General features: G+C 22.9%; 1 protein-coding gene across 8 annotated transcripts in view; it reads right to left on the reverse strand.

Moving 5' to 3' along the window:
• LOC114125641 (rhodopsin-like) overlaps positions 1-25,764 on the reverse strand; it is a 47,341-nt gene that overhangs the window by 18,385 nt on the left and 3,192 nt on the right. The window contains exons 2-6 of one of the 8 annotated variants that reach the window (XM_050197218.1): positions 15,886-16,038; positions 12,662-12,741; positions 12,339-12,452; positions 9,393-9,532; positions 1,214-1,344 (exon numbers count right to left, since the gene is read on the reverse strand). In XM_050197218.1, the coding sequence (XP_050053175.1) occupies positions 1,214-1,344; positions 9,393-9,532; positions 12,339-12,383 (316 nt within the window). In that variant the 5' untranslated portion in view covers positions 12,384-12,452; positions 12,662-12,741; positions 15,886-16,038. Of the gene's footprint in view, positions 1-1,213; positions 1,345-9,392; positions 9,533-12,338; positions 12,453-12,625; positions 12,742-15,835; positions 16,039-25,764 lie in introns of all 8 variants that reach the window. The other 7 variants (XM_027989384.2, XM_050197217.1, XM_027989383.2 and 4 more) reach the window with 7 other exon arrangements.

Raw genomic sequence — 25,764 nt, forward strand, 5'->3', positions numbered from 1 at the left:
GAGATGTATAAGATATACTTTGTAGCATGAATACATAAAAATAGTAAATAAAACCGTCTATGAATATTGTTTTTAAATAGATATAAAAACAAATTCGTTAATTTTTAAGTTTTTGAAATTATATATTTTTTATAATTATATATATTTTTAATATTAAGTTTTCACAAATTATTTTAGTATAACTTAGTCTAAAAATAAAAAAAAAATATATAATTTAATACTAATAGTTTCGTATTATATAGAAGTACGAATATATAAAATAACCGATTGTTCGTTTCAGATGTTTGCTCTATAGTTTGAATTTTCCTCGTAAACATCAAAACGTCAACCAATGATATATTATCAAATAATATTAGTCCCAAATAAATTATGAGGTTATACATTTTTTTTTTATAACTACTTGATCGAGTTGACAATTTGCACTTTTGAAAGATCGTTGTAAAAATATTCGTAGCTAAAATATGTAACTATTTAAATTAAAATAAGATATAGGCGTAACAATGTTTTGTTTATTATACATTAACTTTTTAAATATAATGACTATGAAATTATAGCATATAAAAAAACTATAGGTAATTACAATTTAAGACATCATCAATTATTATATTTGATAATCAATCTTCTTATAAATCTTTATTACATTTTTATATTTTTCATTTATTATGAAATGTCAATTATATTATGTTATTTTATGCGCGTCACACGATTACAATGAAATAATTTTTCTGTATTTTCTGTCGTACACTCGCATTTACAAATTCTTACACCGTCAGCTTATACTGTTATATATTTAAAATAGTTTTTTTTTATTTAATATTGTTAGACTACTATTATAAATTTTTCTACTTGATGTGGTAAAAATGTAAAATGTCGGTTGGTATATTAAATATTATTTAAGTTTATTACAAGTATAGCTCTATACTCAGTCTATAGTAATATAATATACATTCATATTGATCGTATTAAGTTTTTAGACTTTTTTACCATTGTATCTTAAAATTATATTGTTTAATTAAAACAAACATTTATATTAGTAGAACTATGTGTACGTCATGACGTTGAGTTTAGCATGTTTTAGAATTAATACGCTAGTGGTGTCAGTTTAAGTTACATTAGATCCCCGTTTAGTAAAATTTGACCTGCTGAATGACTCAACTGAGGTACACATAGTTATTTTAAATTTGATAATATTCATATTATTATTGTTACTTACCTATGTCGTCAAAGATCCATTCGTGTTTGAATGAAGAGACTGCTGACATAAAATGCAAGATTGAAGTAGCGAAATCGGCAGTGGCTAAGTTTAATACAAATGTTGAAAATGGACCTTTTAGTCTTCTAAATCTAAAAATATAAATAATATTTGATTTAATAATAACTTATATACAAATATATATATATACACACATAAAACAATTGTTGCTTAAATATTTTTGTTTATAAAATAAGTGCAGTGATTAAAGTTTTGCACAATTCGTGTAAATGTTAAATTTTACTGGTAAAGATTTAGTTTTAAATATATTTTAAATATATAATTCGTAATTCATGAGCGCACTTTCATTGTTTTTGAATTGAAACAATTCCATATAATACGTCTACTGTATACAAATTGATTGTAACATTTTGAGATTTACAAGATATAGGTAAATTAAAAATGTTAGGTAGATATTAGTAAAGCTCTATTACCTATTGGTAAACGATTCTACAGTAAAATAATTCTATGTCAGCAGTAAAATCACATTTATAATAGATAAATTACCGAGAACTTATAACATAAAATGTATTATTAGTATGGTCTAATAAAAAATAAACTACAACGTAATACCGTTGAATTGTTTTTTATATTATTGTTCAACTACATAATGTAAGATCTGGAAATTTAAAAACTAAATTATTCTTCACATTTCTTAAAATTTTAATAAAAAAAAAAAAGAAAGAATTTTATATGTATAGAGTGATTAACCAAACCAAGTGTAGCCATCATCATTTTTTCTTTGATAATTAATTAAAATTATGATTTATTAAAATATTAAAATATTTTTTATTTAAAATTTTTAAGGTTATTTTGTATTCTTGAAGTCTTTTTTAGTGAAACTTATAATATTATTTTTTAAATGAGAATTATTTTATATTTTTTTAGTACAAATTATTTAGTGTATATCTTTTTGAAAATGTTGTACCTGATTTAAAATTTTAATAAGTAGTTTTTCAGTTATTAAAATTTTTATTTTAAGGAAAATAGTTCTTAAAAATTTTAAATATATGAAGTATTTATTTTGTATTTATTATACTTTAAGACCATTTTTTATAAATTATAAATAACAATAGATTATAGTTGATTACTAACATTTTACTATCAGCATAGATCTCATATATCCCAAACCTTATCCTTATCCTTAACATACAGTACATACAGTTCTATAACTTAAAAACTATTTATTCAAATTTTTATTTTATTACAGTAACATTTTTAGTAAAATTGTGTCCAAAATAATTTATAATAGAGAAGAGGAGTTTTAATTTGATATACAGAAGTTTGTATTTTTACTGAGTATCTGGTAAATATATATCATAATGCATCTCGGAATGAGACAATTTTATCTTTACGTATATTTATAAATTCCAAAAACTTGACTTTGAGTAGCTGCATCATTGAGGAAAAAGGATGGACATTCTTGTAAATAACTATGTACATGTTCAACTTAAGTGATTTTAGTAAATTTTGTTCTAAATTAATATTGAAATCAAATATGAATCAAATATTTTCGTTTTCAACTGCAATCACAAACACCTATATTATGTACTATGTGTACCATGTGAAAATGCTTTAACCTATGATATACGTACTAAAACTTTTTATTATACTATTTAATTAGAGGTGGAGTATTTAATGCGTTGTTTTTTATATTTTTGAATTGCTCGTGTATTATTTAATTTTAAAATTCTAAAATAAGAAGTATTTAACCTACCAATTATTATTAGAATAAGTGGAAATAAAATGTGTAAATGGAAACACAATGCCTATAGTGTCGTTTATATGCTTACATAATTATACGTATTATACAAAAGCTAAAGCGACGTTGTATTAGCATAATTATATATCGTCTCCGTTTTATAAATGCACAGGATATAGAATATTACAATTGTAAACAGTAGAATCCTTTTTTGTGTTGTTATTTTTAATTAAATAGTAAATTGAACTATTAATTAATTGTTGTAGTATTACCTTAAATATAATGATATTAGACCTAAGAGCATCTTGTGAAAAGTTATATTTACATTTAAAAGCGATTTTGAGTATTTTATTTTAAATTGTAACATTCCGCGTGATTATAAGTTACATAACTCAATTAAAAATTAAAATATTATCAATTGAAAATGTCTTCGATAATATTTTTATTGTTAAATTTGTTAATAGGCCAAATTATTTCAGAATTAAAAATAATAGCACATAATAGATTTGTTGATTGAACGCAAATTTTCCATGTTGTAGGCCAGGGGTGGCCAAACTTTTTTTGATCACAATCTGCCAAAAATATACTTCAACTTTGAGGATCGACTTCCATAGAAAATTGTTTTCTATTATTGAATAACTTAAATTATTAAGAAACATATAGGGCGTGTGACCTTAAAAATAAATTCTAACATGTTCGACTTTGAAATTGTCCGCAATCGACCGGTCGATCGCGATCGATTGTTTGGCCACCCCTGTTGTATTCTTACAGATGACCAGATATAAAATTTAAAAAAAATAAAATTTTAAAACTTAGCTTCTCATCTGTTGTAATTGCTCAATGCGTATGCTATTCTATCCATTTTTCCCATATTATGAGATGATCTATGGGCTATAAGCTCATAAGTCATCGCCTTATATAAAAATGTGTGTCTTTATGATGAAAATTCTTTGGAATTTAAGTAAACTTAAACTTAAGTATAAATATTTATTTAGGTAAAAATATCAAGTGTACAATTTGAATAAATTATAACAAAACTTTGTTAATATGCAGGAAATATTATTAACAGATAACAAATTAAATTAACTATCCTATTAACCAATTAGATTACATTAGCTCGAACCATAAAATATAAATTAATACCAAATTATAAAAAATTATAAACATGTATAATTAGCTCATAATATTTTCAAAAGAAGATTAAAACTTTATGGACTTAACACTATTGTTAAGGACACTAGGATATGAGTCAAAAAAGAATACTGTCCTACTAAAAATATTACGTTTGGTCACCATATTTTTAGGACACGCGCAATATATATGGAAGCTTTTAAAAATTTCATTTATAATTTTTAAGTAATTGAAAATCGTTGACTGTTCCCTCATCATTAAATATTCATCACAATATTCAGGGAGTTAACCTATTTGGTGTTTTGTTAATGTAAGGTTTTTACAGATAACCACGAACTGTGAATTACGATATTAATTTAATTTAATTTAAAATAAATTACAACAATATTAATATACGACGAAAAGTTTTAAAAACCCATATTTTAATAATATTTCATAAAGTCTTCAGATATTCAGATATTAGAGTTATGTTCAGCTACAATAAGTTCTAAATAACGATTGTTCCAGTACGAAAAATATAGAAATAATATCGCCAAGGTACTAGGTACATAGGCGATTGATGAACATTTAACCTTAATGCATTCCTCTGAGTTCATTTCATACTTACATCTTCAGAAAATGGAAAACGTCTTTCATCCAATTGAAAGTGTTGAAAAGTGGTTACAAAGATATTTCTACATCATTTTACTCAGGAATATCATCGCTCTACACATTTGTGAACAAAAAACCAAAAGAGTTTGTTCGAATCGCTGAGTATAATACCAGACTATAATAACAGCTCTGGTGGTCGCCGTTCTCCATTGAGACTGATCGAAGAATAAAAATATTACTGTTACCGCTCACTAGAACCATGGTATAAAGTCTACCGGTCGACTTGACTTAAATTTGGTTAATGTGGTACACATTTTTCTATAATAATATGATAATACTAGTAAGCGATACTACTAGGGGTGCTGATAATTTTCTCCGTATTTGCAACATTTTCTGCTATATTTTCTGATTATCAATCAAACTATGTCGTTATCCGAGAGTACATATTATATAAACAAATAAATTATAATGTATAATGCATTACGACGAAATTTCAGAGAGACGAGTTTTGTATACGTATTATTAAATTAGTTATAACTGTTATTGTAATTTAATTCTTGGTTTTATTTTACTTTAAAAAAATTTAATTTTCAATATCCATGATACCGGGTTATTTCATCTTTTCTTGAGTAATAATAAAAACTAAATAAATGAATAGCTGTAGTTTTATATTTATGAACCGTATAATATATTTCCGGTCACCGGTCACCCGTTTTTCTGCACGATTGCGAATCAAGTGTGGGACGTTAAGGTAAGACACACATCATGTTACCCATAATATTTACTAGTTTCTAGTATACATAGACAATTATTTACATTTATATGCTTCTTCAACCGTTATATTGGTGTTATTTAGAATTAATTGTATTTACATATTATAATATGCGTGCATACTTGAATAAATTTGTAAGGTTCTATAGTTGAAGCTTTGTAAAATAGCCGTGCGAGTGTGTGACGTTCCGTCGATTTATGTTTGGACTTTTCATATAAAATATAATTTATTAATTTTTATAATGGTAAACATTAAAAACAAAACCTCAATATATATTTATGTACAATGTATTTTGTATACATTAATATTAACTTTAAAAAACACGTATGATTCTCATATTTTACTCAATGTCAATACATCCAAAAAGGCGATAAAACAGTGTAAAATATGATATTATGAAGATTGTAACTTTAATTTTTAGCTGTTAGTTTATTTAAACTATTTATTTAACTGTTTTAGTGTTAAAAATAGTGAGGGTGTAATTACAAAATATTTACTATAATATTTATTAAAATTCTTATTAAATTCATAACTGCAATAACATTCATTCATATGTGGTGCATCGTAAAAAATACCTAATTAAATATAAGAAAATAAGTTAAACAAAGAAAAAAACTGTTATTCCCTATACTTAAATTATAATTTAATAGTGATAAGTGATAATTACCAACCATCAACGCATAACATAGAAGTATATTAATATATTCGTCTACCTACGAATAATATTAAATTATCGATTTTTATATATTATGCAAAATCGTACAGTAAAAATTAAATTTAAAAAACAATAATAGACGTTTGGATAATAATAAAAATTAATATTAAAACTAATATATTATAATTATATTTTTTGTATCATTTTTAATTCAATAATTTACCAATTTTATCTCAACATTATGTTTTATTTGCCCGTTGGACGAATACACAATTTTTTTTCCTGTACAATTTATCAAATAGTACAAAATTTGTACTAAAAATAATTGTTCTCTACTTCTAGAACGTATTTTTTTCCATATATAATATACATTAATAATATTCTTGAATATAATATGTATATATTATTACCAAACTAATTATAGTAAAAATAAACTACTAGAGAGGATTCCGATATTGGCAAATGTGTCTAGATTTATCTATTTAAAATAAGTTTATTTTAAATTAAATTTAAATAATAACTTTATGTATTATCACTTATCAGTTAACTAGTCACAGTTTTTGTTCAAATTCTTTATTTGTTATACGGGTAATATTGTACTCAATGTTATTTTATATTATTTTTATAAATTATCATAAATATCTTATTACTGTACTCAATCTAATTATGGCTGTAACACGATTACACGAATTTTCAGAATTGTATAGATTTTAATAACCATTGATACACATACACAATATATATAAATACGATTCCGCATAATTTTAAATGCAACGTTTCCATCTCAATGGTGTCGTTGACTATTCATTTCATCTGTAAATATTAGGATTTGAGATAATATTGGAGCTAAAATAATTTTATCTCAGTCCAGTAGAATAATAATATACAGGGTTTTATCAAACAACCTGTATTATTTCAAAAAGTATTGACTTAAAAAAAATTTTAATACTGTTCTAGAATTGTAAAACTCTTCCATATTTTCACCTTTATATTTATTAGGTAAACCACAATCAACTTTTGATTTTCAAATGACGACCTATACTTAAAATTTCATAAATTAATATGCCTATTTTTATTGTATGAAATATCACATTCAAATTTTCAATTTTCGTTAATCCGTTGATGAGATATAGCTTCCCAAAGTTGGGTAGTTTTGGGAAGTGTTTATTGAGTGTAAATGTATTTTAACTCGTCAGTAGATAATTAGTAATAAATAGTTATATTAGTACAATTAATTATAATTATATGACAATTGATAATAAGCCATATCGCAGGTAGTAACAAGTACAAATATTATCACCACTCTCCGTTACACCATGGGGTCGACGATATAGAATTCATTACTATTTAGCTACTGGATTTTACAAATAAAAATCCCAGAGCTGATGGTGATAATTAGTAGGTACCTATTGATGTATAACATATAAAAACCTTCTAAACCAACCAAATTTGAGCAGCAAAAATTTGTCATCGGATCAACGAAAGATAGGTTAGCTTAGGCTAGGTTTTAATTTTAACGAGAAATTTCGTGAAAAAATGTCTATATTAATTTAGATTAAAAATTCAAATTCTGAAAATTCATTTGAAAATCAAAAATTGATAGTTTTTACCATTAAATATAAGAGCGAAAAAAATTAAAATTTTATACAGTTGTAGAAAACATGTACCTATCTAAAAATTAAAAAAAAAAAAAAATTAGAAAAAAAAATTATACTTTTTGAAATAATGAGTGTTGTTTGATAAAAGAATCATTTTGTATATTTAAAATGTTTTTAGATAATGGTATGTATTCTATAATGTAATTGCCATTTATCTTATACTTTATCTCTCGTAAAATTAAATTGATGAACTTTTGACAATTGATACTTGATTATGTTGATGTCATACGAAAAAAAAGAGTTGTTAAAATTCCATAATATCATTCATAAGCAAATAATTAATCATATGCTCAAGTTACAATATAAAATAAAATAATCCAACGTATCCAAAAATGTGTAAATTTTTTGTAGAATTATGTTTTCCGAAAATTTTGTTTTCAAAAGCACAAAATTGTTTAAAGCACTAAATTATTTGTAATATACCTATTAAGTTACAATAATAGGTAGATATATATTTCGTTATATTCGTTTCCGGAATAGCAACGTCGTATTCAAAATTATTCAGAATCATGTATATATATTGTATACAATTTGCAAAATCGTGTATGTAAAATAATGCCAATAATGGCTATTAAAATTAACACGATTCCGCAAATTTTCGGAATCACGCGTTTCTAAGGTTATCGCTTTTCTAACATTCAACTTCTTCTAAATTATTTTGCTCTTGATGTCACCGTACCATTATTTTTTTAATTAAATCTCCTAGTTTCCTTGTATACCTAACCGTTTTCATAAAATGTAAAATTAAAATCATTTAATTAATATTAACTGCTTTGCAGTAATGTTTTTATTCATAGACAAAAAAAAAATAAATAAATAAATAATAACAATAAATTAATATTAGAAAAATATAATATTTTTTATATAATGTTCGTAGAAAAAATACCACCTAGGTTTATTTCCCCTCACCTTATATCACTTTTAATACATCCATTTTTTTTGTTTGATATTTTACTTAATTCTTTTACATAATATTGTCATTAATTAATGTATTATAGTGATTATACTATTTATTATCTTATATGTATTTTTGGTTAGGTTTTACTTATATATTTATATATTGGTTATATTAGTGTACGACGTACGTGTGTACAATTTAAATTTTTTGATGCTTAATTCCAAGTAATACCTACCCAACGTTACCAATACATTTTGTTAAAAATGGCTGTACATACATTTTTTGGTTATACAGTAATTGGTTGGGATTTCTGAGAAAACTTTATGTCTTCTCTAAAGTACCATTTGTGTTCAATTTTTAATAAAAGTTTTATTAGATAGCACTTTTTAAAGCACTTATTTTGGTATATTTACTAGGAAATCGATATACACTTGAAAAAATATTGAGACACTCATTTTTATGTTGAAAAAATATGATATTTCACATTTTATTCATGTAGGCACTATACCAAAGAAAAAAAATCTAACAGAATAAATATTTAAAGACCCCCTAATCCACAACTGTACTTCTAAATCATGTATAAAATAAACATGTATGTTATATAATTGCCAATTTTTGTTAAATTTTTAATGTTAAACGCTTTTGGAATGTTTTTATACATTTAATATTTCATATAATTACTTAAACTATACGGAAAAAAAATAATGAAATAATAACCAATATTATACTTTACCTGGTAAATACGATGAGGACTAATCCATTTCCAATCAAACCCACAATTCCAATAACCGTGAGCAGCATGCCATAGGAAAAAAATATCATCGGACTTGTAAGTTTTTCGTTGACATTTTCATCTCCGTAACATTTTTTACTCTATAATACATTTAATGACATAAAACAAACATGTTATTATTTTTAAATTTCAATAATTAATATTATATGTTTTACAAATGGGTTATTGGTATATTATATTTGTTTTTTTTTCGTAAAAATTATGTTGATGGTTATTAGAAATAAATGTTTTGAAAATACCCGATTATATTTGAATTATGGATTAATTCTGATTAACTTGTTTATTGTATAAACATAATATGAGCTAATTAGGAAATTACTGTCCAATTCTAATAACTGAAATAGTTTCAAACTAGGTACGTAGATTGAAATACATTATTAATATAAAATCTTATACTCTTAATAACTGTAAAACAAAATTGATTTTTATTTTTTCAAATAAATAAAAAATTGATATCGCCATAAATTTATAAATTAACTCATACAATGCAGATAATATGCTATACGATATAGTATATTATAATGTATATAAATTATATTAGATAATTTCAAATTGTACTAAACAATTATTTTAGAAAAGTATTTGATAAATATTTCACTAAAATTATCTATTTGTAAAGTAGTGTTTCCCAACCGTTAGTCCGTGGTTCCATAGATTTTAATAATAATAATAAAATTAACATTAAGTAATAGAAATATAATTTTTTTATTTTGTATATTTTTGTTAGTGAGAAAAAAGGTCTTCCTAGTTTTCTTAAAATTAAGGTGGTCTGCGACCTATAAAATATTATCAAAGTGGTCCATAGTGCTAAAAAGGTTGAGAAACGCTGTTGTAAAGCGATTATAATAAAAACAAATTAATATATTATCCTAATGTTTATAAAATAATTTAAAGCATATACAACTTGAAACCTTTGTTTTTAGCTAAGTACCTATTTTATGTTTATTTTTTCATAAATATAATTAAAATATAAATTGAGATTAATTTCTAGATTCTGAAAATAAAACAATTAAAATGTTTAAAATAGATTGCAAAGTTTACTTAACAAAGTTCTTTAAAAATTAAGGTTTATATGAATAGAAAATGTGGGAAAATTATTTTAGTGAAATTGGAAAAGTCATATTAAATTAACCTAACCTACTAATTTATTTTAAGATCGTCGTATCAAAGGTATATTTTAATATTTTCAAAACCTATAGGCTATAATATAATATAAATATTTTTACTTTAATAAAATGATACTTGAGAAATAAGTATTAAATTAATTGTTGTTCAACTTTTTTGATAAAGATACAAGTAACAAAGTTCACGTAAATAATAATAAAAGTTTCTAAATCAGCATTATTGAATTCAATATTTTACTTTAAACTAAAAATTTTTGTCCTAACCAATAAACTTTATAGAATAATATTGAAGATACACTTTGATAATAATAAAATTCAATATCTCCAGAAAACCAAATTAAATCTGAAGTAAATAATATGGTTATAATACTGATTTATTTAACTGTGATCTTTTATCTTTTTTAAACACAATAATCATATTTGATTTTTTTTTTCACTATTAAATTATTGATTTTTAAATATACATTTATAATAATATCATAACATTAATAGGGTGTTACTTAGAAAAGTTGGCTTATGACATATACATATATATATATATATATATATATATATCTGAAAAATATTGATTTGAGCGTGTTAACCATCAATTTACAATTTCGTTTACAAAACTATAATAAATGTATAATGGTGTGTAACTCACTTTCTGGCTATATTATAATGAACTTTTTATCCTATTATCTATATAATAATATTTATATAATTTACAAAAACAAATACCTTTTTACGGGAAGACGTGTACATTTATAAATTATATAGGGAATATTAAAATTATTAATTAGTATCATAGAATTTACGTTTTCGTGTTAAATAATAAAAAAAATAAAACGTTAATACTTAGAATAGTTCATTTTTTTTTAGAACTCTATAATCAAATTGAATTAATTCTATTGATAAACCAAGTCTAAATTTAAGTGAAATATTTAAAATAAGAGAATCAATGTCTATGATCTATATAATATTTAAATGCAGTTATTCGTTTTGATCTTGAAGAAATAATAAAATGATACAAGGATGGGTAAAGATGTATTAAAACAGGGGTCGGCAACCCGCGGCCCGTATAGCGATTTTATGTGGCCCGAGATTACAATTTATAATTAGTATAAAAGTATATAATACCATATTATGTTAGTGGATAAAAAAATTTAAACTGTAAATAAAATAATGTGTATGGCCTATGTAATTTATTTACATTATTTTTTGGCCCTTGACACCAAAAAGGTTACCTATCCAATATCCATGGACTAAAATAATGGTCTTCAAGAAAATAAGAAGAATCATCGATATCACTCAATCATACAGGTTAAAATTGTATATGATTAAATAATACAGGTATAAATAAATCTATATAAAATTAAATCATTTATTTAATTACTAAAATACCTATGAGAAATATTGAACAAAAAATAATGCATATGAGAATGGGTACCTACTATCAAAACGGCAGTTGTTAATTTTTGTTTGGTAAAAACTAAAAAACATAGGAATGTACTGTCTTGTTTATTGTTTGTTTTTATTTTTGTAATATTCATGTATTTTACGATGTACAATATTTTTTTACTGGAATTATAGTGTAATATTAGGTTACACGTATTATATATACTATATAAATATTATAGCTATATAAATAAAACAATATAATATAATTATCTATGTCCTATATTAATATTACTTTATCGAATAGTAAGTAATTGCGTTATTTTTTTGATAGTATTTTAAACAAGTAACTATACGAGTACATGATTGATTTTTGTATACGTACTTCGTTTTTGCACATCGCATTAAGACTGGTTATGTGGCTCGACATCGATATCTTTTGATTTTTGGTTTTATTTTTCGGTGATATTATCGCATTTGCATTGTTTCCGTATTTTCACTTTTTAGGGAATAAAATTAAAACAATTATTATTTTCACATATGGTTAGTAATAAAAATAATAGTAAAGATAGTGTTTATTTCAATAACTTATTATTTTATGCTATTAATTATTTTTATTTAGGTCTTTCAAAACTAATACAAAAATAATAAATATTTTCAATATTAAAATACCATATGTATTATTGTTTTCATAACAAAATATATTACTTCACCCAGTATTCCATTGTATTGCTGATTGTCGAAGATTTTCTCCAAATGAATATTTTTTTAAAGATCACATGATATACCTAAAAAAAAAAAAAGTGTTATTCACGTGATCCAAATATTTATAAGAAAAATTATATACAGAGTATGCTATCATGAATAAAACATACAAATTATGTAATGGTCCAATGATCATAATATCTGTTACTTAAGAATATAATAATAAAAAGATAAATGTACTTATTTTAATGCAAATAATATAAATTACTGTTAAAATAAAAACACTTACAAATTATTTGCTTTTAAATAAAATAGTAAGTAATTATTATTGATTTTTTTAAACATCATTTAAATTCTAATGAACAATATATGAACAATTAAATAATTTAATGCACACTCACACACACACACACACACACACACGCGTGCGCGCGCACGCGTATATATATATATTTATAAATAATATTCGTTTACTTTTATTTTATACTTTAAGCAGAGCAAAAAACTGTTATTAGTTTTTTCATAATATAATTTTTATTTATTATTGCTTCTTTTTGTAATGTTCTGTAATTTAATTTATTTTTATTAAATATAACCAAAGGGATCGCAAGCATTACATGCAATATGACCCTGGTACCTACATAGCTACATTTTTACTAGGATCATGTAAATTTCTAAATTCCATTATTAAAGTAGATTGTTTTTAAAAGGTTGTGCCAAAACAAGAAATACCTTTAAACCATTCAAATAGTTTCATTTGTTGTATATTTAGGTTTTTGAAAGTTATTTTCTCCGCAAATATTTTAAGTTTAATTTGAATATCGTTATTAAATCATAAAATATTACACTAAAGCCTTAATACAATTTACCACGGTTTTTATTGTATATAGGTAGATTTGTTTATAGTGATTATAGGTATATTACTTTTTACGAGCGGAGGAGCTTGAAAACGTATAGGTAGTACTGTTTTTATTATTCATAATATGTGTTTTTTCACTGTTTTATTAATTTTGATTGTGTTTTAAAAGGTATATCTGAGTATTTTAATCATAATAATATTGGGATAAATAATAAAAACTTTTTTAAAAACTAAAATACTTTTAACATTTGTTCTTGACTAAATTAAATTAAATTTGTGATTAATTGTAATAACTTGAAAATTTAACTAAATATTGAGATTAGAATTTTAAAAATATGTTCTTTATGAGCTATTTATTTAGAAATATGAATTGTTTTCATCTTTTTAAATTATGTTAATAACATTTCTTTCTGATAAAAAGATTTAAAACAAAGGTTCCTCATACGTTCTTCTTAAAAAAAATTGAAAATGATCAAAAACTAAGTCATACATGTTTTTAAGCGTTTAAAGTTCAAATGTTGAATATTATTTTAGAAATATCTGTTTTTCTTTAATTTAAACAATATTAATCCTAGAGAATTTAAATTTCTTACTACACTCAAGAACTCAAAACTTTTCAAAATATTTAAATTCATTACTATTATTTGTTTTATAAACCTCATCTGGATCGAATTATGAGTTAAGAAAAATATTAGTTAATCCTACAAAATTAATTATGAAAATACTAATAATAATTTAAACGTAATTGTAAATATCTTTGTATGACATAGATTATCCTTAAAAATAGATGATGTATCACTCTCATCCTCTGCTCAAAAATGTTTTTCATAGATAAATATAAGGATAAAAATGTTATAAACTCATTACAGTGGTGATTGAGTAAGTTGAAATCAATTATACAGTAGAACAGAATTCCCTAGTTTTGAATTTTTTTTATAAGTTTAAAGGCAAGATAAATATTTAATAAAATTATAATATACTAATAATTTTTACGTGTGTGAATTTAGCCCCCCTATATCGACAAAATCTAACCAGATCGATTGTAAGTTAAAGATCTTCATTTGTAAGTATTTGTAAGTTGGTTTTTCTTTTTTTTACTATATTTTATAAATTATTTTAATACCTATTTATTTTAACATCTTATTTGCTCAATTCGTCATTATTCTGTATTCAACATTAACAACTGTTACATGTATAAAAATGTATGAATGTATAAGATACATTTACAAAAAAAAAAAAAAAAAAAACACACTTAAAGTTTAATAATTTTATAATAAATATTTTAAATATTATTTTAATATTATTTATTTATAATAATGTCTAAGATAGTATGAATTTTAAGTATAAAAATATACTTAAGCGAAAATAACTATATATTTAGAAGCTAGTTTTTTATGGTTTATGAAACAAGTGCTCTTTAAAATTTTACTATACAATCATACTCTTCACAGTTTATTGTACTTTTTTTTTTATTCTCTTTTCTAAATTATCCAGCCATTTCGGTTGTTGAGTGGTGTGGTTGTGATTCGGAGAATATAATACAGGTAATCTACATTGTAAGGTGGATAGTTTTATAATTGCAGAAGAATTGCTTAGACATGCGCGAGCTATATCTGTAGCTACACAACATTGTAGTAAATTGTATCATATTGTATTACTAACAATACGATTATATTTATAAAAAGAATTATAAGAGATCAATGTTTTTTTTAAGAATTTGAACATTATATAATATATATAATAATATATATATATATATTATAGGTTTTATACATTATATAGTTTGGGTGGTTAATATTGTATGTAATATTATAATTATATATTATTAATATAATATAAAATGTATTATAATTACCATCATAATATAATATTATTATTGTTTTAATATGTTTTAATTAAATGTATTATGTTTTAATATTGCATTTTATAAGCGTGAATATTATTAATAATATTGTATTTATTTATAAATAGTTATACATTTATAATATAACATTAATAGTTTGGATAATTGTATGTAAAATATACACTATATTATAGTGTACACTTTTGAATATATTTTTTTCAAGAGTCTAACCTGTATTTATATTTAGTATACATATTGGTAACATTAGGTAGTATAATAATTTGTTTTCTACATTTATGTAAAGTATATTAATGATCCTTATGTTCAACCCCTTTGTAATCTTTAACTTTACAGACCTTTTATGTAGGTCTTCTAACAACATTTTCAAAAATATTCAAAACATTTTCCCAAGAAAGATTTATTGAAAGTCTTCTAGTAATTATATGTAATTTTAATATAATAAATTCTCAATCACCATTTTGGGTTTGGGTTCAAGCATTATACCATTCATCAAATCCATCGTACCGTTGATTTTATTTTCACTAGAATGGATAAAAAACAATTCTGTACAGCAGTAGGTACTCCTCGATGATTCTTGGCTTTATAACCAGTACGGCTTCTTCAAAAGCTTAAAAAAAATGTCTTCCTGTCTCTTACTATCTTATTAAAAAGTGTTTCCTAAAAAAAAAAAATCGAAAATTTGTAGTAAACGTAAACAATGTGCATATAATAATTATATTCTTAAAAACGGACGATTTTTTGACAAAATCTTATAATAGATCATTTCTATAATATTTAGTTTTTAATTTTTTTTTTGAACGGTACCAATTTCTATAGTTTGTTATTCAGCCACTTAATATTACTCTATGTGTACACGTTTATAAGCTCTTACTCTTTTTTGATTATTATATATAACATAAATAATCCTTTGTCCCTTGATTCTCAACCCGTATAATAAAAACAATTATTTTGCATTCTAATATAATTTATAATACTCTTTAATATTAATAATTTTATAGTGTTCCGAATTAAAGGTTTAGAAACACTGCCCTTGCCAAATGATTATCAACTTAAGTTTACAGGGTATATTTATTAATTTCGATTGGTTTGCAATAACATTAATATTAATTATGACATGTATTCTGCATTATGTATAATTAAAGTAAGCTATTAACACATACATTGCTCTTCATTTAAACGATTTAGAACTTGTTTAAAATTAAATTTTTTTTTTTATTTAATGTTTAATCATCGTTGTTAAAAATAGCGCATTTTTGTATTATGTTCATAACTAGCACAACAATATTTTGAAATGTAATTAATGTACTCTTTTTTTTTTTGATACATTAATTTGATTTCTTTTAATTTTTTTTAATAAATCAACCAAAGCCCCTTGTAACATTGTAACTTACTAATTATACTAACATTATTATTTTAATTTTAATTTATTAAAATTATTATTTTTGGAATTTTGAGTTATACTTTTAGATTATAATTTAAAATATTTTTTTTTGTCTTTTATGGATTATTTTGTGGATATAAACCCATTTTTAAATGAAAATTTAATTTTTTGACGGTATATTTTTAAGCGTAAATTTTTTTTTATAAATGTTTATTTATAAAGACAAAACGAATAATTTTTAAGTTATGAAATGGTAACATGGTAACCAATATGTTAACGTTTAGAATAGGGGTTAGTAAATAATTTCTATTGGAGTTCAGAAGATTAAAATAATAAATAAATAAGGCTTAGACAAAAAAATGTTTTGTTAAATTTTTATAATAAATTAATAGCACAATTTAATTGAGATATTATTTTGACTGTCCAGTTTTCTTCCTTCTGAGATCTAGATACTAACCGTGATCTACCAATTGGCGATCGTTAGTTTAAATTGTTTAAAAAATTAAGGGTCAACGACGATTCAAAAATGTTGGTAAGTAATTGATATTATATTATTTATTAATCTTCTAAAATTGTATAGTAGGTAAACAAAAATGTTCTAAGTACTAAAAAAATTATAAAATATTAATAACGTCTATTTAGTTTTATATATAAAATCCTTACTAAGAATTATCATCCTTAGTAAAACAATAACTACTCAATCGTTTTTCGATTTAGATGATTAAAATGCACACTATTCAAATAAAACTTAATATTATTAATTTCCATTGTCATAGTTCAATATTAGTTTAATGAAACCGGGATGTGCATTTAATCTATATTCTATGAATAGTTCGAAATACCATCTTATCGTCGATAAGTTAACTTAACTTTTCTTTAATCTATTAATTGTTTATTCAATAGCAAATTTTTTGTAAATGATTGAAATTTTACAGTATTTTTTAAAATTATTTTTTGATTTTATTATAATACAAAAATATCAACAAATTTTCTGCCTTATTAAAACAATTATAAATTTATTTTTCTATGGTTTTAAATTAATTGTATTAAAAAAAACATGTTTTTTTTTTGTTGCGGAACTTCGAATATTTTTTTCTGTTTATTTCAAATTTTTCCATACATGTTTTAAAATTGTTTTTTGTGCAAATTTTTTCTATTTAAGCTTCTATAATTTTCAAGTCCTATGCTATACAACACACACCCACGCGCGATTTTAAAATTAATAAATTCATCGCTCCGCTCAGAATTCAAAATATTGTTTTTTGCTGTTATTTAAAATTGGATTAATTTCCAGGTGAAAATATGAAAATAACCTTGATGGATATATTATCATTTGTGAGTCTTTAGTTTTATGACATAAATTATGTGTAAAATTGAGTACAATGCAAATGTTCACCCCCAATGTCTCCCCCCATGACTAGATGTTATTCGTTTGGATCGTTTTAACGGTTTAATATGAGGTTCATTATTTTAATAATTTTAAAATATAAATTTCATCTTTAAAATTATTCAATATTCATTTTTATGTTGGTTATCACTTTTTTGGAATTTGATTATCATGACTGTACTGGTATTTTATTGTAGACTACTTATATGAAACGATACATTTTTATCATGTAATGGTACAAAAATAGACCATTAGAAATTCTGTGGATCAAGTATACTGCACTTTCGTGGACCAATGTAAGAGCATCTCACTCGTGTTCGAAATAACGATGGTCACGTGCGTATCGAAGCAAAATAAAGTCACATTATTTATGTACACATAATAATAGTAATAATAATAATGTATTCGTCTTTGATCTATACACTCGGGTTAGTCGTGCGTCCATTATAATATAATCGTAATTTTTTTTTTGAAATGTTATAGTATGCGTGATTGTAAAATTCCGGTCACGGCTCGTGTAGCTATTGAGCCATATCAGTATTTTTATTGATCGAAGAACTAGCTTCCGTAAAAACCATCGGATATGATGTGATGATTTCCGGATGAATACTGCACAGTGTCGTATTTAGAATTTTTCTTATGCAACAATTTGGTTTATAGAAAAAAATTGTATAGAGATATGTGTTGCTTAGACAATGATTTCTTCGAATGTAGAGAAAAGATATTAAATTTATTTATCTTGTCTCTTGTTGTAAATAGTTATTATGTACACTCAATAGAACGTAAAAATTAATATTTGTTTTAACGAATAGTATCATATTGATACCAAACGAGTTGTTTGTTCATCCAGAATCAATAAATAAATAATATTAAATTCGAAACCATCGGATTTGGAAACTGTTTATGAGCGAACCTTGATTAAAGTACGCTTACTATATAAATGTATTTACGGGTATTTTTTATAGTTAAAAAATGTGTACAAATATATTATTTATCGAATAATAATTAAAATAATAGATATATCTACCAAAAACTAATATAATTTGCTTTAATCAGAATTTAGAACATGTTTAGCTTTGTTTAACTTAACATAATAATAATATAGTCCAAAATTAGTAATTATAATCTATTTAAATTTTCTTTTTTTTATGAATGATTTTAAGTATAAACTTGAATTAATGTATAATAAAATATTCATTATATTTCTCCATAAATATTAAATAGATATTATATTTACTATTTGACGATGTAAGTAAACATTATTGTAACAATATACATACGCTTAAACTGTCTATAATCGGTATATACGAATTTAGTTTAATATTTTAAATACTTTTTAATCCCACCAAACAAATAATTGCATTGAATAAAAAAATAATGTTGCAGTTGGAAATTTTTTTAACATTTCAGTCGTTATTGTTTTATTTTAAATTTATTCGCAAACATTAATTTTTTAGTTATTTTATTCATATTATATTATTTAAAAATTGTCCCATGGTCCAATGTACTGACTATCTGCTAGTGTCTGTGAGGTACCTATAATTAAAGGACGACATGAAGCGTAAAACGCGACTTGTGTTGAATAGGGGTTCACAGCGACTTTTAGTTTATGACCATTATTAATTAATCAAGCATTATCTTTTTTACTATAAAATTATATAAAAGTATTATATTAAAAAAAAAGAGTTCTTATATACATGTTATATTCTATTTTATATTTTATCGTATGGTAAATTTATTATTAAGTAACCACCTTTATGTATCTAAAAAGCAGTTAATTGAATATAAATTATTTGTCTTTAATATAATACTATGTAATAATTAATATTAGGGTATAATTTAATGTTTCATAGAAAGAAAATTTATAAATCACTGATTACTGTTTCAGTGAAACTGCTAGCTAGATCTCATGAATATGGATAATACTCCAATTTTCATAAGTTATTATTAAATGTTAAAAATACAGTCAATCATTATTTGTTTTTATTTTTGTATACTTCTTTCTCTGTATAGGTACTTAATTATATGTATAGGTAATAAATATATTGAACAATTAAAAACTATTATTTTTGTACGTAAAAAATTATAGTTACATAACAAAATATTCATACTGTTGAAAAGGCTTCATTAAATTCTGAAGAGATTGAACCTTTTCTGTGCCTACCAGAATTAAAACATGTATATTAGTATTTTTATATCTAATACATATAATTTCATAGCTTTACACATTATTTTTTATAGTTATTGTAACTTTTTATTTTGATTAAATGACCATTACTTATTTATGTGAACAATCAGACTTATAAAGATTCAATCCTATTCAACTTGTCAGTGAACATTATAATTATTATTGATTTATACGTATTTATAATGTAAAAGGTACTAAATAATGTATACAATTTATAGACAATACACAGTTCACCAACAAATAAATAAAATTTTAACGGTCGTTTGAGTGTTGTGTATGAGTTATGTATAACTTTATAAACTTGATAATATTTCCATTTTAATAAACTTTACGATAGTGGTCCATTTAGGTTAAGGGAATAAAACTAAAACAATATCTCATACATATTATTAAACATTAAATAAATAAACAAAATGTATATCTTATTTTAATGTTGAGTTTTACAAATCAACCGCTATAATATAGAATTGTAAAAGTAAAAAATACAAACATGTATTCGAGAGAAAGTAATGCACTTATAAAAATATAAAATTATTAACCCGTTGGATCCTTATGAAAATACAAAAAATTTTTTTGTTTTATATAATAATATACATAAAATGCATTAAGGTTGGTAGAATATTTTTTCATACATAGAGCATCGTACAATCATTGAAGTCACGTTTGCCTGTACCTACAGAGATATAATTATCCGTCAAGTAGTTTCTCCATACTTCTCACGCTTGAAGTGGGTATCTGTTGGTATATTCTTTTACAAAAATGTCGACTCATCTTTAGTCCGTTGAAAAAATAAAACTCTTTGCACTTATAAAGTATAGTCGTTGCAAAAAAAAAAAAAAAAATTGCATAGGACTTACATTAATACAAGTACTAGTTGTATGCCTCTCATAAGAAATTAAAATAATTCCTTTATCATTTTTCTCGTTTTTATATGTTCATATTTTCTAAGGCCAACTCGGCGAACTTTTAAATAATATATATTTTTTAAAAGTCAATAGTTATATAATTTAAAATTATTTTTTAGCAGGTGTAGAGTTTGGTTTGAAATTGTAAAATCAAATGTAACAAAAAAGCACAATAGATAGTTTTATAAAATATGTTGAAGAAAGTAATAATGAAAATATGTCTAAACTAAAAAGGTATAATACAAAATAATTAGCAATCACAAATCACTGACAAAGATTGATTTATATATTTTATTGCTATCACTGATAATGAGAAGCTAAATAAAAATTAAACTATGATAATATTATGATTTTATATTTTTTGTATGTAATTAATAATTATATAATTAAATAGTTCGTAGGAAATCAATGAATTAAAAATTTTTGTTTTTAATTAAATTGTATAAAATGTTAATTATATTAAGTATTATAACCTATATTGAATATCTAAAAAAACAAATTCATCATTGTTTAATTTTTTCATTGTTTTTTAAGATGTAAAATATCAAAAAAAATTTTTCAATGTATAAAAAAAAAAATTAAATATTTTATTTTTTTTGTAGGATTATAGGTTAAAATAATGTATAAAATATAATATAATATTTATGAAAAACATACTAATTATTTAGCGCTGTCATAAAAGGAATAATATTATATTTTATATAGCATTGGTTATTATTCTTTTTTAGGTTAAATAATATAGCAAAAATGCATTTATTTTTATTTGAAGACAAAATTGATTGTCCAAGAATTATGAATTAACTACATTAAAAATAACACTGTAACATTTTTAATAATACAAATTAAATTAGTTATTAAATACTGATTATATTACGAGTTTTGCGCGTATAAACAATAATACTATAATAGTATAATGTATTACAATTCTCCTATAATTTCTACATTATCTATTTATCTTGTTGACATCAATCGTAAATATGCGTACTTAATATACTTGGAATTTGAACGGTGTAGTTTATGATTTTGTCGGTAAAATTTATCGACCTACGTATCTTAGAATTTACCGTGATGTTCATTAAATTATTTGTAACAAGTGACTGTTCTAATTATGACATGATATATACCTATTGAGTATTTATAAATTATAAACTATAGACAAATTTAATAATTAAACGTGGCAATAAATAGTTGATTATATTTTGGATATACTTTATTAATTAGGATAAAAGTTAATTATAAAGAAAAAATATCAATTGTTCAATCTAAAGTAAGCATAATTCATAATAATTTGTACATATATACAGTAGACAATAGGTCACAGTAAAACATTTGACAGGGATGAGTCAAATTTACTGATTAATTCATAATTGATTTTGTTAGGTAATTATAAATAATAGGTACTCGTTAACTTTAAAGTTTAAAATAAACTTAACTAATTATCTTGTCAACACCCAGAATTGACATAAACAATGGTTTTAAAATTGTTAAAACTTTTGAAAGTATTTAATCATTTTAATAGAAGAATAAAATATAATATTATACACCTATTACCTATATAATTTTTTTTAACCATGATTATATTTATAACATAAATTTTCCAATAAACTATAAGGGTAAAATTCGTCGAATTGAATCCATATGTGAGAGGAGTAACTGTTAGAAAATCGAAAAAATGAAAAATAAAATAACATTTATTTTCCATTTATTTTTATTGTTAATACTAAACCTTATTTATCCTATACTTTATAGTGACTTAGTATAATTGATGTTATATTACATTCGAGTATTGCTGTAACGATAAGCAAATATAAATGATAAATAAAAATGTAATAAATGCATGTGACAACGACAATAATGTAAAAAAAAACTGTATCATATTATAAAAAAAAAAACAAAATATATGACCAATATAATTTAAAAAAGTAGGAAAATTGTTTTGCTGAATTGTGTGCATCAAGTATTTTTCATTATTGGGAAGTCACAGGAACGGATGTACTAAATTTAATTTAATGACAAATCCTTGATTTCATCGTATTTATTGAAAAATAAAATATTCATTTAAATAAAAAGCTTGTTTGTGTTCCAAATAAAAACGATTGGTATATTTTTATAATATTGGATAATAAGTATTATCTGGTAAGTTACATTTAGCTATTTAAGACTTAGATGAATTTTAAAATTAAAATACGCTCCTCGCAGTTTTCAGAAAATGTGTTCTAGTATAAAGAAAAATGTCATTGTTTATTTGTCAAAGAATAATGTATAGTAAGTCACAATATAGGTTTTACAAAAATTGATATTTACATCATACTATTTCACGAGCTTTATCTACAAAACATTATCAATTTTAGAGTAAAAATAACCGATATGTAAACAAATATTAAGTTAAGTAATATCATTACTATTTTTTTTTCAAACATAAACGTTATATTTTTTATTTAAATGTTATGAACTAGGTATGTTCTAAATATATAAAATCAAATTTTGCATACCTACCACTCATTAAGCTAAAATATGTGGTATCTTGCTACTATTTAATAAAATAAAAATATGCAAATACATATAATTTTTATTCTTAACCAATAGATTTATAGATAATTAATCTTAATATCTAGAAATAAATAATTGTATTTAGAAAATGAAAATTTAAGTTAAATACAATGTTTCAAGTTTCAATGGTTAATATTTTTTGAATTGCAATGAAATAACAAAATATGATTGTGAACAAATCATTAAATTTTATCTAAACATCCAATGTCTATAAAATTTCAACTTTGATCACTTGTAAAAAATGTATGTGCCTTATCATTAAATTTTTTTAATTCCAGTTTTAAATACTTATGATGACTTTTTTTATTTAATTTACACGTTTTATTTATAATGACATTTTTACTAATTATTGTGAAAAATGCAATAGACCTAAAAACATGAATAATTGTATTTATATAATTTATTTTTATATACATTATTTATAGATAAGAATTCAATAAAAATTTAATAAAAATACCTAACTATAATTCATGTATTAAAAACTATAATTATCTACATTACTTTTAAAACTAATTGCATGTAACATAAAGGTAAAACAGTTGGACATGAAAAAAAATCTTTCTAAAAATGAAATATAAAGAGAAGTTATTCTGTTACAAGAGTTATATTATTCATTTTTCATACAGATATAATAATAATATACATTTACGTAAAAAGGGTAATTATTTTACTGCAAACACTCATATTTAAAAAGTACACTTATAAATAATTTTTCCTGCGAAATTTGACTTCATTATAATGGAGAATTTTTGAAAACAATATTATACTCTTGATTATTTTTAACTATACATTAGGTAAAATAACATTTTTAAAAATATTAATTCTTTTTAGAATATTGAATCTTACTGTTAAGATCTAAGATTAACCCTGTATAGCTTAGTATACCCATTGAGTATACTTTATGTATCATGTATATTATATATTAGTCTGACGTTTATTCACGTAACGTCCCTAACATAATTTGTAGGTACCTTATTAAAATTAAAATCTGTTTTGTCTACTCCAGTTGACATTTCAGCTTTGATATGATTTTTCCACTTAAAATGTATATTACTTTCAAATTGAAAATGATAGAGATACATAGATAGGTATGTTGTATGTATTAAAGTTCTTCGATCCATAAAACGACTAAGCTGTGCTATCAATGTACTGATTTATTTCAAATGCAATTAATTTAATTTCTGGTTTTTTAGATTCTGAACAAAGTAATAAATGCATTGATTTTATAATGATATGTGTTTTTTTGTGTCTGTATACAGCATAACTTGTCAAAATAATGCTTCAATTTCAAACTTCAGGGGTGGCTTCCAATGCAAAGTGAAAGTGAATATCTTTGGTGCACCATAAAAGTCAAAAGTAAGAGGTTTCTACAATTTTTCAAAAAAATCGGTAAAAACCACAAAAAAGGAACGGAAAATCAAGAATTTTTACGCGAAACTAGTTTTTTCAATAAAATCGATTTTTTTATAGTTGTAACTCAAGTGAACATGACATTTTTACCAAATTTGTATTTTAGCATTATCTATACACAATTATATTTTGGCTCTTTTTTTAACTAGGTTTTTATAGATAACTGAAATTTTCTGAAATTTTGGATACCAAAAAAATTTAATTTAATAGCTACAATGTTTCTTATAAGCTGTTTTTATTGTTAAAAATATTAAAAACCGTTTGTCACAATTTTTTTTTTATAAGCGTTTAATGTTCAAACTTTTACAGAGTATGTCAAAATCGCTAAAATTTGCAAGTAATGTTGTAGTTGAAAATTCATAAGTTATTTTGTATTTATATTTAAGGTTAAAAAATGTAAGACAATGTTTTCTTTAAGTTTTCCTTCAAATAGCTATAGAGAAAATTCGAATCGTCATTATAAGAAAAAATGTTATGAGCGTCTGAATTTTAAATTTTTATGAAATCACGTTATTATAACTATTTATCCTCAAACGATTATAAATAGTTGTTATTATTCATA

Source organism: Aphis gossypii, chromosome 1 (genome assembly GCF_020184175.1).
Source record: "Aphis gossypii isolate Hap1 chromosome 1, ASM2018417v2, whole genome shotgun sequence".
Taxonomy (NCBI): domain Eukaryota; kingdom Metazoa; phylum Arthropoda; class Insecta; order Hemiptera; family Aphididae; genus Aphis; species Aphis gossypii.